Below are 19138 nucleotides of genomic sequence, written 5' to 3' on the forward strand. Positions count from 1 at the left end.
CCAGATGAGTCACAAGGATCAGCCGAAAAGAAGTCACTAAATCAACGAGTTAAAGCACAAATGAAACTCCACAAATCTCCACTTTATCGGACCCTAATTCCGATGAAAAGGAAACGACAGTGTCCTTTATTTATTGAATGAAAAATATATTTATTAAATGGGTCACCGTCGCGAGAAGAAGCTACCAAGACGAGCACCGATCGAATCAAACTCCGCAACATCGAATCGAGCCCGGGACTCCAGTGAAAAAGAAGGAAACGTCGAAGTCCATCACGGTTAACCCGAACTTCGTAACATTAAATGGGTCACCGTCGTAAAAAGCAGCCGGCGAGCACAAGCAAATCGAACCGCTGGTGGTTTTACAAAGCGGGAACACGCGAAGACACGCTATTAAAACTAAGACTCGAGACTGTCCTAGAACGAAACCGGTCCAGCGTCAAAGTGTCCGGTAAAAGATAGGCGTTGTCCAGGTGTTCGGGGCGTTCGCAGGAGGCAACGTGCCGGCGACCTTGGTCCCCGATGTCCTCGACATTCTCGTGGGATCGGCGGCGGTGTGCGACGATTGGTCGAGAGAGACTGGTAGCGCTCTCGATCCGACTGGCTCGCTCCGATCAAACGCGCTATCAACGCCGCAGTCGTTTGCGTCGCGATCGTCTCCAGGACAGGAGGAGAGTCTCTCTGTCTCGCGCGTCCCGCTGTCATTTCCACGCGTCATCGTCGGCCGTCTTGCTTGCCAGCCGGTCGGGTCACGAGCGTAGCCCGGCATCTACTATATCGGTTTCCTCGGTCGCCGTTGGCCGCGGCCTGCCCCGCGTCGAGAAATGCGTGGGACGGTCGGGAAAGGTGCTGCCCGCACAGGCCTCCGCCGCGGCACGCTGCTAGTCACCGGTTCGTGATTAAGAGAGCAACGTCGCCAGGGAACTCGCTCGAGAGAGCCTCGCCGCTCGCCGTGAACGCTCGATCCCTCGCAACCTGTTACCGGTCGCCCGGTTGCGAAATGCGTCCGTTACGGGAACTACCTGTTCACTGGCTCTGACTCGCACCCAGCGAACGGTTCGCTTCTCTTCGCGCGCGTCTCGTGCTCCTTGCGCCCGGACATCCAGAACGGTGGATAGAACAGCTTCAGGTGAAAGTGGACCGACGACGATCGTCGTCGATATCCCCCGTGTGCGTCGAGTGATCCTGCGAAGATTTTTCCACTGTGATCTAACAAGTGACCGACCAGCTGAGAACCGCTGTTTTGTGGTTTTACGAGAGCTAGATATATTTTGTGGTTTTATGGTAGCGCGTGTCTTTATGCCTTCATGACGGTTTCTGTGGAAGTGTAATTTGCTTTCTGCGAGAGAGGCGTCGCGAGCAGAGGGGACTTTGTATCGGCCTTGGACAGTTCGCACTGGTCTGGTGATCGACAAGGTATGCATTGTTTCTTTTTTTCTCTCTCTTGTTCTATTAAGTGCTGAACTTTGCTCGAGATTTTCGCGCTCGTCTCGGAGAATCTAATGTTTTCGTTGGCTGCGATGTTGTGCTTTGAACCTCGTTCCGCGATGTAGGACAGATCTTTTTTTGCATTCACACTGTGTACATTTATACGAGCATCGGTTTTTACGAAACCGTTTGATTCGTCATTGTTTCTTCGAAGTGTTTTGTATTGTCTTCGAGGTGTCTTTGTATTGTCTTCGAGGTGTCTTTGCATTGTCTTCGAGGAATGTTAACTGTTCTAGCGATCGAAAATGTGTGGCTTCCCTTCGTTTCCTGTATTTTCGTGGTTAAACAGTTGTTAATCAATCTATCGTGAACAATTAAGCGTGACTCATCTGTACTATTGTATCTACGAACAGTTTCGGATCCTCCAAAATTCAGTGATTTAATACCGTTCGTCAAAAATTGGAATACTGTTTCTCCTGTTAATAAACTTGATTACCGTGATATCGATACGAGAACAATTTAATCCACCAGCGAAATTGTATATTTCATGCACGGCGCGCCTCCGCGAATTTCGCGAAATCCGCCGCCTAATTATTACTTTTTACATGCAATTTAATTCGAATATCGGTGCAAAGGATCTGGAGCGCGTGACACGATGATTTGCATCGTATACTTTTCTGTTAATTCCTCGCGGACGACCGAGCCCCATCGACAAATATTTTTCACGCGTTGGTCTCTTCGAACGAGACAGAGAGAGAGAGAGAGAGAGATAGAGAGAGAGAGAGAGAGAGCTTGTTAAGTTCTTTTTTTTCCTGCGATGACTCCTATCGATATTCGCACGCTCATTAAAAAACAACGGTTCTTGTTAAATTGGACTAAAGTAATTATATCCGATCGATAACGGAAACGTTTCAATACTTTTTCACCTGTGTCTGTATCGAATATTTTAAAGGTACCTTTTTCTCGATCAACGTCTATTGTATACTATCGAAATCGGTTGACTTTCCATGCGCTACAAATGATTGAAGACGAGTTAAAAAATCTATAAATTGTAAGTGACATAGAAATTATTGTACGTGTCGGTGCTTGCCATTTCTTTCTTTTTGTCATCAAAATGTTTTTGACAAAATTTTCTAAATAAAAAAAAAATTCGATAAAATATCGACAAAATTTTCTAAATCTACAATATGTAAATTATTATTATTATTCTTTAATTACGGGCTAGTAAAACCCGTTTGTGTCACCCGTTTGTATATACACATAGTCCGGAATACACTTAAATAATATAAATGAAAAATTATAATATAAGAGTTGTTGCATTTGTAAATTGGCTCAATGAATTGCCAAATAATTCGATTTTTCTATTATGTTTATTTGCTGTTCTTAATGCTCAGGTTATACAATTCTGAGATCCCAAATTGGTTTTAAAGTAATCATCAGCAATTATTATTTAAAGTAATCGTCAGTAATTATTAGTTTTTGATATAGGTTCGAATAACACGTAAATAAAACGAAAGTCTAACTTACATAACCTATGTTAAATATTTATCGAACTTCATCCAGGAAATTAATTGTTGGATAAATAAATCTATTTCAAAGAACGACACTATAGTTGTTATCCACTGTGCATGGTTCGATTGCTTTCTTTCCTGGCGTATCAGTATAATTTGCTGTTATTCGAAATATTCTCGCTTGCCGGATCATGATGGCTCGCGTGGACGGATCCGGTTAATATCGGCATGCGCGTTTTTCGTATTATAAGGTACGGTCGAACGCCACTTTCGTAATTGACGGAGAAATTCTTTCGCTTGGAATCTGATACCGCTGTCACGCCGTTGACTATTGACCAATTGACGGCGGCGGCGGTGGTGGGGCCGGCGAACGCGTCGAAATCCACAATGGCAGCGCGCATCGGACGTGACCGAAATGAAAAGGCCGTCACGATAATGCGTTTCACTTGCTTTAAACGCTCTCGGCTAAACGCTTCGCGGACACTATTTTCTACATCCGGCTACCGGATACTCTTCGACACACATAAACGCGCACCCGTTAAATACGTCGCCGCCGCCGCCTCGATTAATCGCTCTTGACGGCCCATGCGTCGCGCAGCATTGGCGTCGATCCTGCCCCGAAAATTTCAATCGTTCTCCGGGTCCTCTTATAAATCGTTGATATCGATAAAATGTCGTTCGTAATCTGCTTGCCGAGTGTTTTTACTACTGGTTTTTTTTAATGAAAATAATTGAGCCGATCGTTAGTTGGCGATGAACAATTTTAATAACTGTTCCATTGTCTACAGATGTTTCGATTGCTATTATATTGCTGTTTTAACCCTTTGCACTCGAAGCCATTTGAACAGCAAATCTAAAATAATTTCTCTGGCTTCTAATATTTCCATTTTATATGACAAAGTGCATTTTATGCGTATTTAATTGATTCTTGTGATTCATACTAACAGTTCTACTTATAACAATTTTTTAAATCCAAACTCTATTAGTACAAAGATTATTTTAGAACGTGATAGAAAAAATTGAGTGGCGCCTCAGAGTCACCACTCGAGTGCAGAGAGTTAAATTATGTGGGATTATAAAACAATCACGTTACAATATTTTCGTGTGGTTACTACATCTGAAATGTGAGAAAAATTTGTTTTACTTATTCAAAATTGTCACTTTATTAATTAGTAATTTAACCTCTTGGGCACGACGCGCCATTGTAATGGCTTAGTTGTATTATTAGTTTTTAAAGTGAACGATTAAAATAAAAGTGTACATATACAATATAGTGAGAAAAGAATATATAATTGGAACAGCTATATAAGAATATGAAAAATATATATATTGAGAAAAATGGTAATTTAGTTATGAAAGTTTTCATTCGCGTAAAATCCAGCCGAAGAGGTTAAGAAATATTTTTTCGTTCCATCACTGATGTCGCAAGCTTGTTAAATAAAGTATCGATAATAAAGCTGTCCCCTTAATCGAAGAACTACAAGAACAGCCTAAACCAGTGCAGACGAATTAGCGAATGTTTGAAAAGGACAACGAGAGCGACACGGACAAGCGTCATTTAGATAAAAATGAATGCGGAAGTCCCGGGACATCGCAATCATTTCAGCGGGCGCGTTATAACATTTTCCCATTTCGCCGTACAAAAATGGCTTCGCTTTTTCCGCGCAATATTCCAGCTATCGAATATTCAAGCTCGTTCGACTAATTACTCGCGCGCGGGCGCGTACCTCTGCACTTACATTTCCGATGGAAACGCGGCGGACGTGCCGTGCGTTTGTCGAAAAAAAAAAGAAGAAAAAAAAACAGTCGTTTGATCCCGGCGACGATTGGGCAAGAGAATGATCACCTCGGTCGTTACATTTCAATTTAAAATCATGCTCGTCGGTCGAGCGTTTTTTTTTCTTTCTTTCCCGTCATATTTTACGAGCGGTTTCCTACCGTGGCGCCGCCGGCGGCACGACAACGAAAACGAGCCGAAAGAACGAAGCTCGTCCTTCGGAGATGAAAGCGATTGCCTTCGGCCCACCGTGCCCGATCGGCCGTCTGCTTTCGGATACCCAGCGCGTGGCCTTGACATTGAGCCACCGTGCCATAGACCAATTACATAAGCCCGTGAAGAAAGATGAAATCTCCGGGCTTAGCCGTCCTAGCGCCGGAACGCACGTCTCGTTTCACCTCTCGGGACTCACCTGCTCTTCCCCAGCGACCGTGAACCGTTTCGCCGATGAGTCAGACCCACGAACTCGACCGTTCGCAGAATCGTTGCTCGATCCTCTGTTTTGCCGACGTCATCGCGATCCGTGTGTCACTTTGACCCCGAATCGTCGCCAATTCATTACGAATGTCCTCCTGCCTCCGCTGTAATTCGATTTATAATTACACTCGATGCCAATTTATTCAACATTCGGTTCTTATTAAACGCGCGTTCGCTTGCAAATTTATTAAAAGTACATTTTTACCACTTTTTCTTTACCTCCGCGCGTCAGCGATATTTATGACTTTATTTTTCTCGTTCTACTTATTAGTCTCGTTCTACTTATTAAACATAACCTGTGACTGGTGAAACAACGTCATAGCTAACGAAATAGGAGCAATATTATCGCGATTCTCACAGACGCAATTAATCGAATAGGAAACTGATTTAGAGAACATAAAAACTCGACATGCTCGCTGTGATAAACGATCTCCAACAGATTTAATGAGATCGTTCGAGTCGCGGTTCGATCGAAACAACGTCCAGAACGAATAGGTGTCGTTCTCGATGCCGCGGAGATTTCACTTGCAAATACAGTACAATTAAAGAAATGATCGACTGTTATTATAAGTGCAACGATGCATTATTATCGCGGCGGACGGCTCGCATCGCAAAACCGAGAACCGCCGCGCCGGCGGCCTTGTTGTTATGCGCTCCCTGGTCTCCGCGAGCTTACCAAAACGGCAACGTCCGCGAAATTCCAGCCGCGCCGAGAATCTTTCTTTGTTCGAGCCGGACTGTCTGACGTCGTCGTCGTCGCCGCCCGGTTGCAAATACCTCGCGGGTTTTCTTCTCTTTCCTCTCGGCGGACTGTTAACTGTCATCGGTGCTGCCCCTTTTGTTCTACTCGAGACCCGGCGAAAGAAACTGAAACTGCAGCAGCGACGTGGATCTCGGCGAAAATCGCAAAATCGCGCGTTTGAGTGATTTTTTCTGGAATAAGGTTATGTCGAATCGCGATTTAACGTAGATGTAATAAAAATGATATTCATTTTCAACGCTCTGCACTCCGACGTTGTGTCTATGCTATAATAAATCTTGTAAAATATGTAAGTAGAAGCGTAGAATCTTTTATTTATTAATTACTGTGAAATTTCACGAAAATAGCCGAAAATCGCGCATTCGAGTGATTTTCTCTGCTGGCATAATTTGTTGAATCGCGCTTTAATTTAATTTAAATTTTTTAATAATTTGACGAGCCAGAGTCTCTGGAGAAAATATATTGTGGTCAAGTTCTCCTTAACCTCTTAGGCACGGCTGGATTTTGCGCAAATAAAGTCTTTCATAACTAAAAATTACCATGTTTCTGAATATACATTTTTATCCATACAGCTACATAATAGTATTAATTACGTATATTCTCTTCTTAGTGTAATGTATATATACACACTTTCACTTGAATCGTTTACTTTAATAATTGATAAAACAATTGAGTAAAGCACGCAACATTCGCGAAAGCCACTATAGCGGCGCGTCGTGCCTAAGAGGTTAACATAACCTTGTCGGATCAAATTTCATCGGTCCGAAACGATTCGCAAGCCTTGAGCGTTCTTTCGCTCGAATGAAACAGCCTTGATCGTTGTTTCGCCGGTTGACTTTAGCGTTAGAAACCTTGATCGATGATCGACGGAAAAGGGCAGGACACGTAAATGACCAATAATATGCACTAACTAGATACTCGAGGTCGGCCAGCTTTCACGGTGTCGAATACCAAACGCGCGACCATGCCTTTGTCAAGAAGAAAAAAAGGATAACGTCTCCCGTTCGCTGTCAATGCCAATTATTCCTGCTCCGGCCGTGATGTAATGTTTAACTTCGATTTTTCATCTTACGCAAGCCAGATATGTGTTGACGACGCCTTATTGGCCAATCGACGTTCGTTCCTAGAACGCCGAGGCGCTTCTTCCGCTTGTTATTGAATTTTCGTTATTGCCGCGGCTTCTGCAAACATGGCGGACTTCTCGGCGGCTCATTTGCGGAAACGCCGCGCGCAATTCTGTTGTTAGTGGACCGTGGAAGATGATCATAAAATAGAAGTCTTGTTTAAGCTGCGGTTAACGGACAGCGAATAACTATGCAAACCGCACGATTGGAAACGATAAAAGATGAATAAAAATTTGCTCGGCCTGGAATCGTTTCAATTTTCATTAAATTGATACAGTTGTGCGGTTGGATTTTTACGCATTTATGTATTTTTTAAATTTTGTTAATTGATTGTCAAGAGAAAATTTATATTATTCGATTCTCTCTTGCGTACGCACGTGAAATGAATTATATTTTCGAATTTCGTGAAATCGATACGATTTAAAACTGTGCTTTATTAATTCAGCGTGCTTGTGTGAACGCGAGCATGAGCGTTAAGGGGTACAGTGTTTAATTCGTTTGATTAATATTTATAAGTATTTATATTGATTAGTATTTGACTAGTATTTTATTAATAGTAGTATTCGTATTTATGACGAATTCGATCTAGCTTGTTACGAATAAAATATAAAAATAAAATAATGAAATAAAAGATAGGAATTTCTGTTACTATATCTTCTCTCTTCTGTCAACATAGAAAAGGTTAATTTTTCTTAACCACTTAGCAATCTGTCCAAATCCACCAAGAATAAAATCAAACTATATGAAACTATATAAAACTATATAAAACTATATAAAACTATATAAAACTATATAAAACTATAGAAAACTATAGAAAACTATAGAAAACTATGGAAAACTATATAAAACTATATAAAATAAAATCATCGTCGAGATCATGTAAACACTGACTAAATCATAGCAAATTTTAATTACAGGTCCTCACGGCGTGGATCGTCCAGGACGAACAATCCTGGAAGTATGATCGCCGTAATGAGTCGCTTCTGTTGATTCGAGCGAGCACCGCCATAGAACGATCAAGGAACCATGTTGCCGACATCGAGGCTGTTACGCGAGGATCCGGCTGGATCACCGGACCCTGGCGCGCCATCCATAGACCCGGCCGCAGCATTGGCTGTCCCGTCGATCGTGGTGGAGGACGCCGAAGGCAACGACGACGATCCGCCACCGTACACAGCGATCGCGCCACCGGATCACGTCGGCTGGCCGTTCGTCTTTCCCGGTATTCCGTATTCGTTCTGCAGCACGACGCCCTGCAGAGCGAACGCGTCGTTGGCGTCGTTCCAGCCGTTGGCCACGACGCCGACGCCGTTGCCGCCGACATCGACGCTGACGCCGACGACTCCGACGACGTTGACGACGGGCTCGGGTCTGCGTCCCGAGGGGTCGGACGGTCAGCAAGCGTCGATCTCCATGCCTTTAATGCCCTGCCGGCTGTTCAAGTTCGGCTCCCACAGATCTCTGTTCGGGCACAGGGGCCTCCCGTTCACGGATAACATCTCCGTGAGCAAGGACGGCCGCGGAAGGACGCGCAGTAAGTGTACCGTGCGGTTTACTTATTCAACGCCCCGGTGGTATTAACCCTTAGCACTCGAGTGGCGACTCCGCGGCGCCATTAAAATTACTGTAATACATTTCAAATTATTCTTAATAGACATCGCCAAAGCTTAGATTTAGAAATTGTTAATAGTTTAACTATTATATGAGTCACGAGACTCAATTTCATATGAATAAAATAATTATTGTTATATAAAATGGAGACACTAGAAGCCAGAAAAATTATTTTAGATTTGCAGTTCAGATGGCTTCGAGTGCAAAGGGTTAACCTCAATTTTTTTCTATCACGTTTTAAAATAATCTTTGTACCAATAAAGTTTGGATTTAAAAAATTGTTATAAGTGGAATTGTTAGTGTGAATCACAAGACTCAATTACCTATGTATAAAATGCACTTTATAATATAAAATGGAAATATTATAAGCCTTGGAAATAATTTTAGATTTCCAGTTATAATGGCTTTGGGTGCAAAAGGATTAAATCGTAATTCTGGCGAAAACTAAATTATATTCGTAAATTTTAATACGTTTAAAATGTTTAGAGGTCAAAACGAAACAAACGAAGGAAAATTATAAATAATTTGAGCTGGATTCATAGCTTCCTTCGTCATCGCTTGATTATCGGGATACACGCACTGGTGGGCGCTTAGCAAAGAGATCGCCACAGTTAACTGGTTAAGAACAAGTACCTTCCAGTCGGAGCTTTATGCAACTTTTTCGTTTAATCGCTCCGTTCCGTCGGCATTGATTTCGTTCGCACAGTGAACACGGTTTTAGTAGTTCGCAAACAAAAAGATGAGCTCGGCGCGCGAATAATTTTGCTTCGGAAATTGTTTTAATTCGGCCTGGAAAATTCGAAATTTAGAGGAAATAATTTGATCGCATTATTGCTGTATTTATTCTCATAAAAAGGTGGCTTTTTTTAGTTGAGATATCGTTGTTTAAGTAATGTGTCCACTTGTTTCACTCGGTCGTAATTTAAACTGCTGCGGTAGCTTGCTTAAGGAGATACGCTTGTCGCCGAAGTCGTAAATCTAATTTGTTTAGCTCTGCGTAATCTTGAAATCCGCAGTAGCTTGCGTTATGAGAAAATCCTTTTTAACCCCGTTGCAATAATGTTGGAATATAAGAACATAAAAAGTGGTACTTTCTTTTAATAAAAATATGCGCGAGTCCTTGGTTGAAATAGAAATAAATAATACAACCGATAATAGACAAATAGCGTAGCGTGATCCGAAAGGGAAAATTTCATACTCCATACTCGTCAGAAAGTACAAAATTGTCAAGATGAAGACCAACTACAATTTCTCGCGCTGTATTCACAGTGGGAAAAAAATTTCCAAGAAAAATACCTCTTGGAAAAGCGACGGTAAAAACTGTAACTTTGTAATAAGTGACAGAAAATTCTGCGGCATCTCCATGACGGATACAGTCGTCGAGTACACTTAACTGGATAACCCTTTGCACTCGTGTGACTCTAAAGCACCACTGAAATTATTTTATTTCATTCTAAAATAATTTTTGCAACAATAAGGTTTAGATTAAAAAAATTGTCAAGTGGTAAAACTGTTAGTAGGAGTCACAAGAATAAATTTGCATAAAATTGTATGCATAAAAATTGATTTTGTTAAATAGAATGAAAATACCCCGGACTAGAAAAATCATTTCAAATTCACAGTTAAAATGGCTCCGAGTGCAAAGGGTTAATCGTGACAAAAAAAATACAGTGCCCGGTCGCATCGAAGCTGCTTCGTTTCGCTTGCGTGGCGCGGGATCGGTGGTTCCCCGTCCAGGGTGTCGTTCTTGGAACGATTTCGCGGGGACGTGTCGTATCGCGCGTGAAGTGCGCGGAGGATTGGCGAGCAACCGTCGACGAGTGGCGCGTTTTATAAAATTTCCCGGCGCGGCGTTCGCAGGGCCGGCGCGGTAACGAGATCTTTAACGCTCAGTTTTCACAGGGCCCGTAATTCGACGCGCTGAAAATTCATTACAATAAATGTTTCAGTGTAATCAGCGAATATAACACCAGGCTGAACGCGCCTGGGCGCCGCTTTGTGCTCTCTCTCTCTCTCACTCTCTCTCTGCTTCCTTTTTCTTCAGAAACTCACTTTTTCCGTGCGGCGACCATTATCTTTTCGTTTCAATATGTGAAATTAAATTCGTTACATAAACGTGCGCTGGGAACAAACGTTATTTCTTCCATTGCGAACGATTCGAAATTAAAAAAGCTCTCGTACCGCTACGGTTTAAATACCATTCTATTTCGTTTACGAACGAAAAGCACACTGCTGCAGACTTCGCTAAAAATAGCACTGAACGAAATCGCATTTCTCTACGCGCGCGCCTCTGTTAAAAAAGCTAATGTTACGATGGTTGCTTCGGCTCATTGACTTTCGTTAACTTTGCTCGGTGAAATACCGTTTACTCGACGCAATCGCGTGCCCGTTGCTAGCAAAACTCAAACAGTGTAATTATTATATTTATAGAAACGTATTAATCGTTTAGAAATTTTGTATTACTTATTACTATTTATTATAATTCGTTCTATTACCTGACAGAAACTGAACTTTCGGAACGATATGAACGAACCTTTAAACTGTTAAATACTGCCGCAGAAATCGTCTTTATCGACCTATAAATCGGCTTTTTATAGGCTAACCAATAATTTGTTACCTATAGTTGAAGTAAAAGTGTTAGAATGTACCATGTAGCTCCGATATTATTATTCAATTTTTTAAATATCAGATACCTTTCTTAACGAATAAAAATAAGTAAAATGGATGAAATAGATATTGTTTAATGCTAATGTTATGAAAATTGGAAAATGTTGGTAGATTTAATTACCCTACGATGACTTCAATGGTCGAATAAAGTGTTAACCCTTTGCGCTCGAAGCCAATTTAACTGTAAATCTACAGTAATTTCTCCGGCTTATAGAATTTCCATTTTGTACGACAAAGTGCATTTCATGCGTACATAATTGATTCTTGTGATTCATACTAACATAGCATAACCTCAACAATTTTATAAAATGCAGAGTTTGTTACTACAGAGATTATTTATCGCGCAGTAAAAATAAAGACAACTTATTCATAATTCTCCCTCCCCTAGATAACAATTCTCCCTCAGCTTTAACCCTTTGCACTCGAGTGGTGACTCTGAGGCACCACTAGAATTGTTCTATCACATTCTAAAATTAACTTTATACTAACAAAGTTTAGATTTAGAAAATTTTTAAAAGTGAATCTGTTGGAACGATTCACGAGAATCAATTTCCTATACATAAAATGCACTTTGTTAAATAAAATAGAAATACTACAAGACAGAAAAATTATTTCAGATTTGCAGGTAAAACGGCTCCGAGTGCAAAGGACACGTCCTTTTTTCTCCAAAAAATTGAGAATTTTGGAAGAGAAGATACCACTATTCGACTGTTACGGCTTATTTTATACTTGTTGACAATCGACAATAATTATATAAAAACGAGCCACGAGCCTCGAATAATGGTACCCGCTCTTCCCAAATTGTCCATCTCTGTTCCCAAACTGAGAATTGCGAACGTTTGTCAACAGGATACGGCGCCATACTCGTCGCCGCGGCGGTCATCATCTTCCTGATGGCGTTGTCGTTGCTGGTGAGGTTCGTCATGGAAAAAAGCCTCTGGAGACGCTAGAAGACGCTTGGAGACGCCGTCGAGGACACGTCGAATCTCCCGACGCCGCGGGGGGAAACGCTTTTCTCCATTCCCGATCCGGACTGAATCTAGAGTAAGCGTTTATCACGGGTTGTAATTCCCTCCGCGTCGACGCGAATTGCAAGTATAATTAGAACCGCGATTGCCGTCGCCTTTTGTCTCGCCTCCGAACAGAGAGTGCTCGCGAGCCCGCAGACCTGCAAATCGTAAGTGCGATATTACATAAATGTATCCGCCGTGATCGATGCGTTGCATATCACAGCGACCGCGCCGCGTCGCGATTCAACGTTACTACTTTAAACCATAATGTGACATGTATAGTGCGTAACTTTTTTTTACTTCTACTTGGTATTTTGTAACTGTGTAAGAAATAGAGAATCTACTATTTTAAGAAACTTTCTCTCGTCTTATTCGAACAACCTTCTTCCTGATTTTTATCCAAGTGGCTCGACCTTTTATAAAATAATTCCAAACGGACGTTTGGGAATTTCATTATTTGCCTCGTAGATCTTAATTTATACGGCGGAGAGATTGAGACGCAACGAAATGTTATTTTTATTCCAAGGAATCTTGGTTTGAAAATAATTTAAATAAATGTTATTTTTATTCCAAGGAATCTCGGTTTGAAAATAATTTAAGGTATTTTCTGAAAACGAACCTTGAAATTATTTGCATATTTCTCGGAGATCCGCGGCGACGAGTGCTTCGAATACTGCTGAATCAGAATCTTGCATGCTTCGAAAATGGAATGTTCTTTGTCGCAGAGAAAAAACAACACGGCGTTGCATTTCCATAACTACGATCTCATAAGTGAATACTTTAACATAATATTGATCGTCCAGGACGAAACAGATTACGTACCGTCTCCGACTCGATAATCTGTTTCATTGCGACCATGTTTTTTGCCGCGCTCGTTCCAGAAGGTTAATTAACCTTTTAGATACGGCAGGATTTTGCGCAAATAAAGTTTTTCATAACTAAATTATGATTTTCTCTTAATATATATTTTTTCCGGATATCTATATATAGTACTAATAACATATATTCTTTTCTTAATATATTGTATATACACACTTTCACTTTAATTGTTTGCTTTAATAAATAATAAAACAATTGAGTAAAGCACGAGCCATTCGCGAAAGCCACTATAGTGGCGCGTAGTATCTAAAAGGTTAAACGAGCTACGCGCAGGAATCCTCCAAAAACAGTTCTTCTTTGTCGGATTGCATCGCAAGAATGGAACCGTCGATTGTCTGAATTTTTTCACGGTGTAGATGCCGTCTTCTTATCGCAAATGATCGTGGTCGGTGGACGCGTCACCTTTCGCGACACGACGACACGAAGATTAAATATTTTTGTTGATCCAATATTACGCTCCGCGGGAAGATCCGATGGGTTGCGTTCCGACGAGCAAACGTTTGCCTGTTGACATTCGGTCGTGGTCGGCGGTCTGGCCGCTTTCAAAGATTCCGCGATTCCACCGTAAAATTTCTCTGGTTATCCAACCTCTGCGGAGACCGACATTATGCAATCGTCCTCCGCGCTACGTCATTCCTCTTTTTAATTACTTAATCGATTCTTTTTAATCGACGCGTCGATCTTCACGGACATTGTCGAAAGAGAATTGTACAAACATGTTTAACCAGTTAAGTGTGCTCGACGACTATATCCGTCACGGAGATGAGGCAGAATTTTTGTGTCACGACGATTATATCCGTCGTGCGTAAAATTACAATTTGATATTTAAATTGTAGTTCAGTTTTTGATATTTAAATTGTAGTTCAATTTGATATTTAAATTGTAGTTCAATTTGACATTTAAACTGTAGTTCAATTTAATTTAATATTCTATGATTAAAATATTAAAATAATCCATATGTAAAATGTTCAGAGATCAAGACGAAATGAAACAAAAGAAAATTATAAATAATTTGAGTTGGATTCATAACTTCGTCATTGCTTGATTATCGCGACACAGACTAATGAGCGCTTTGCAAGGAGATCGCCACAGTTAACTGGTTAAATGTCCATAACAAGGATTTAACATTGCAAAGGAAAGTGTTGTTATATCGAAAAGAGTCTACAAAATTGTTCTATGCAAGAATCGTTCCCACAGCTTTCGCGGTTCGAACGCAAATAATTCTTAAAGTTGCATCTCATCGCGGTCACCTCACTAATTCATGAATTACTAATTTACTAATTTATGAATTACTAATTCACTAATTCATGAATTACTAATTTACTAATGCATGAATTACTAATTCACTAATTCATGAATTACTAATTTACTAATTCATGAATTACTAATTTACTAATTCATGAATTACTAATTTAATAATTTACTAATTTATGAAGACAGCTGGATGTTACTCCTCGCAGAGGTGCCTGGACATTTAACAATGATAATCCTTTCTCCGTTTCAAGCTCTATTTAGTCCCCGGTTGCGTGTTTAGCGCATTAATTGTCCCATTACGGATTCAAATGAATTTAATACTCGACGACGCGCATAATCGACGGGATGCAGCGTGACTCACGTGCTCCTGATGTAAACAGTCAGACGCACGGCATTCGTCAATACGAGACGAAGATTACTATATTACTTATTGCTTTTCGATGGAAAGCTACTGTCATGCTGCGCGCGTACCATTAATCGCTTGACCATCGTTTTATCAGAAAACATCTGCTATCGCTTTTTACGCGGAATTGTGATTTTCCCGCGGCCTCGACAGTCCACGAATACTATGATACATCCGCTTAGGTGAAGTCGCCGGAGCGATCAATGAGAAAATTATCATTATTTTATTATTATTTATTTATAAACGGACCGTAGTCCTTTTTGCATGAAATTAAACATGAAAAGAGAAGCAAACATAATATACGTAACGACGAATGGACGTGTTTATAAACGAATTATTTAAGAAAAATAGCTCTAATGTATTACAATGCTGGGAGATTAGGTGAGTTTTTAATCATGTTCCCGTGGAGCAATTTGGACTATATAGCTTAAATTGAAGCTGAAAGTGTCTACTTTAAGGCCCCGGAACGTATGTTCCCGTGGAATGTCCTGGGATTTTTGGGATCAACTTTTCGATCGCATCAGGTGGCCAGGGGCTCATGCTGGGAGATTAGGTGAGTTAGAAACTAGTCAGATGCATCGAGGAGCCATCGTAAAACAGAAGTTCCATTAAAATCGATTTCTTTTTCCGATTATTTTAATATGATCGAAACAATGTAAATGCAAGATTTTCGTTCGAAATGCATAAAGTCCGCGGCGCAGCGATGAGTAACGGGAATAAAATGGTAACCGCGCACCGCGGGCGAGAAGAAACGCGGCGAAAAAAAGCAAGTAATCGGTAGAACGATCTCGCTCTCTTGGCCAGACAAAATTAAATCTCCGCCATTTATCTCGCAATTTGGCATCCGAAAAAAAGCTTCCCGCGTGGCCGCGGCAGTTTCAAGATTAAAAAAATCTATCGTTCCATGTGTCCGGGAACGCCCCGCTAGTCTAACCGCGCAGCCATAGTAATTCTACTTTAAAAGTCCAATCAGCGGCCGATGGGTATCGAGGAGATTCAATTAAATAAAAACCGTTCGCGGGATCATTTCGCTGTTTCGCGGAACGCGTTTATCAAATATTGAAACATTTTTCCGTACCGCGGGTATCGCGCAATTCATTTGCGAGCCCCCCCATATCCAAAAATCTACTTAGCCGAATCGCGTATTCCGCTTCGAATTACACGCGCGCGCGACCCGGAGCGAATATACGGCGGCGCGACAACAGGGAAATGATTTTATAATCGGGGACACTTAATTCGGGGGCTGTTTTTAACCAGTCAACTGTGGCGCCCTCGTTTGAAAGTGCGCACAGTTTTGCGTCGCCGGAATCGAGCCGCGACGAGTATATTCGTCAATCGCAGAGTAAGTTGCGCTGCTAAGATATTGGATGAAAAAGATGGGTTTATTTTATAAAATTGAAAATTTTATTACTAATATTTACTTCTTTGGTTAAAATAAACAATTTTTGGGGTTTGATACAGCAAGATGAAGATCAAGATCACCGAAAATTCAAAGTTGCTGCACTGCTCGCGAGTTAGCTTTCTAGTTTATAAATCCACTTTTTCACTTTTGCCTCTGCCCCTTTTAGGTTAACATCGAAAAAAACGTTGTCATCGCACATAAATAAATTCATTACGCGAACTGGTAAACTTTTTCAACCAGTGCAGACGGGGATGCACGACATCGTCTCAAACTGTTTATATTTTCTATTTGTTTGTTTTATTCCGGCATAGCCTGAAAATATTCTAAACATCTTGAAATATCAGAATATGTTTTTTTTTTTCAAAAATTGCAATTTAAATAGCTAATGGTCACTGATTTATACGCGTGACGAGTATACTCGTCGATACACAAAATTTTGCCACTTCTCCATGACGAGTATACTCGTCGTTACACAAAATTTCGCCACTTCTCCATGACGAGTATACTCGTCGATACACAAAATTTCGCCACTTCTCCATGACGAGTATACTCGTCGATACACCAAATTTTGCCACTTCTCCATGACGAGTATACTCGTCGATCATAGTTGACTGGTTAATCGTTGAAAATTCCGAACGAGTCTCGCAGCGTCCGGAGAGACGTTTCTATGGTATAGAAAAAAAGAAGAGGCAAATATCGTCGAAAAAGATGGGACGCACTCCGTCGAGAGAGGATACCGTGACTGCAATCGCAATCAGCGGTTTTATACGTCGCGGTGCTTAACTCTGATAAAGTCGGCTCGACGCCGGTGACCAAACACCATACTCCCTCCGTCCCTCAGGCGGTGGGATCCAAGCAATGCGCCACCGGGGAAATTAGCCGGCAAAATAATTAATGGAGCAAGCTTTTACTTGACGTCCGCCGCGCCGCGGTGGCCGATATTACGAGCGGGGCCCGGCGGCGCGACTCTAAACAAATGCGCTGCAAAATTGTTGATTCGCGCTAAGCACCCTCCGGAGTCTTCATCGTTTCACGAGAACCAGGGCCCCCCCCCCCCCCCCCCGGAACTGGAAAACATTATCGCTGTAACTGCATTGTGGACGGTCTGTGCTGCAATTGGTCCGCTCGCTCGCTTTCGCTCCGCGCGTTTCGTTCATCGAGCAAATTTAATTTCTGGCCGCATTGGCGAGAAAAAATATTCAATTCGTTTGTCCTGGCGGCGTGGCGCGCGAGACAGATTTTCAAATTTGTTTTTGCCGAGTTGAATTTTTTTCTTAAAATGGCTTCGAGTGCAAGGGGTTAACCCCTTGACGTACCATTTACTTCACAGTAAATTTTCACAGAATTTTTCAATTGCTATAATTTCTTAAAACAGAGAAAACATTAATGTCTATTTCATGCCTGAATATACTCAAATGCTTAAATATTAATAACAAGGGATTAGAATTTTATTCCAACTTTAAAGAACAGAATAACATCCATACTTAACAATTTATTACGACCAATTTCCATCACGAGTCAGACTCGTCAAAGTACGGTAAGGGGTTAATAAAGGCGTGTAAACGTCGAGCGCGATTCCACAAGCAAAGAAAGATCAGGAACGCTAAGGAATATAAATATTCCAGATCATAAGAAATGTCAGGCTTCTATATTTAAAATATATCAAAGTTCAAGAAGGTTATAATTATAACCTTGACACCTATTAGTCCGTTCATTTGTATTACCTTATCTCTGTTTGCACGAGACGCTCGTACATGAATAAATAACTTTCAACTGAAAGATACTGGAAGATTACTTTACGTCGAGGGGTCTCAATAAAATCAGTTGCAAGTTCATAGCACATTAATAATTGAATCGATATTCTAAAATCGTTCCCGTCGAATCATCAAAAATAGAGGTTAGAGGTCGCGGAACGATACTTGATGGTAAGCAAATTCAATCGGAACACGGTTGTCAGTCTCCCCTCTCTCTCTCTATGTTTTCGCTGGTTTAGATAAATGAACAGGTGTGCAACGACTTGTGCCGTACCGGCGAGAGATTTCTCCGGCTTCGTGAAATCGCTAGGGCAGCTCGATCGATCGATCACGGCCCGTTCCGCGGTGATTCGTTAATTCTCCGCTGATCGCGAATGTTTCTCTCGTTACAGTCCGTCATGCGGTAACTGTTTTTATTACGGCGATGTCGCGGCAGGGTGGGGGGGAGGCGCGCAATGGAAGTGGATTGGCCGCGCGCGCGGACCCGCGGATGGGACACTCTATCGATTTTGATGTTTCATTAACTCTCGGTACGTAACGAACAAATTGATTCGCGTTCCCGTAGTATGTCAACCGAAATATCAGTTTTCGCGAAGCCCCCCGGGGGCGGTCCGCGCGAGCTGGCCCGTACCAGGAGCCCCGGTGGTTTTCGAAGCGGCGCGGTTTCTGCGAGCGGACCGAAAGCGGGGCGAGGGGGGAGGGGGACCGGGGCAGGGACGGCTCGCTATTGGATTTTTTTCCTTCCGGTTTTCCCCGGGCCGGCTTCCGGTCCGCGTAAAAAACCAAAGAACGAGTGTCATACGTCCTGGAAATGGTCACGAAAAACAGCGATCCCGTTCTTCCCGTGATTTATCGGCGAAGTTGTTCGAAGCGAAACATGAATCCCCGATTCTGTAACAATGATTCATGGCGATATAAAGCGAGCGCAATAAAATCCGGCGCGCAACTTCGACGCACACCGCGGGAGGGGTGGTGGAAATAGGCAGCACGCGATAGTACTGTCGCGTCGTTCTCCAAACCGTATCTCCTTTCTTTTGTCCGCTTCTCTTTTTTTTCGGGTGCTAAACCTCTTGTCGTGTCGTCT

At 41.9% G+C, this 19138-nt stretch overlaps 1 protein-coding gene across 1 annotated transcript; it reads left to right on the top strand.

The window, feature by feature from the left end:
* The first annotated feature begins 523 nt into the window (after positions 1-523).
* LOC144472956 (uncharacterized) lies at positions 524-12712 on the top strand. Its single transcript, XM_078186434.1, has 3 exons — positions 524-1413; positions 7992-8608; positions 12202-12712. Exons 2-3 carry the CDS (start codon positions 8101-8103, stop codon positions 12300-12302), a joined length of 609 nt encoding a protein of 202 aa, XP_078042560.1. The 5' UTR covers positions 524-1413; positions 7992-8100; the 3' UTR covers positions 12303-12712.
* Positions 12713-19138: the final 6426 nt, after the last annotated feature.

Source organism: Augochlora pura, chromosome 7 (genome assembly GCF_028453695.1).
Source record: "Augochlora pura isolate Apur16 chromosome 7, APUR_v2.2.1, whole genome shotgun sequence".
Lineage (NCBI taxonomy): Eukaryota > Metazoa > Arthropoda > Insecta > Hymenoptera > Halictidae > Augochlora > Augochlora pura.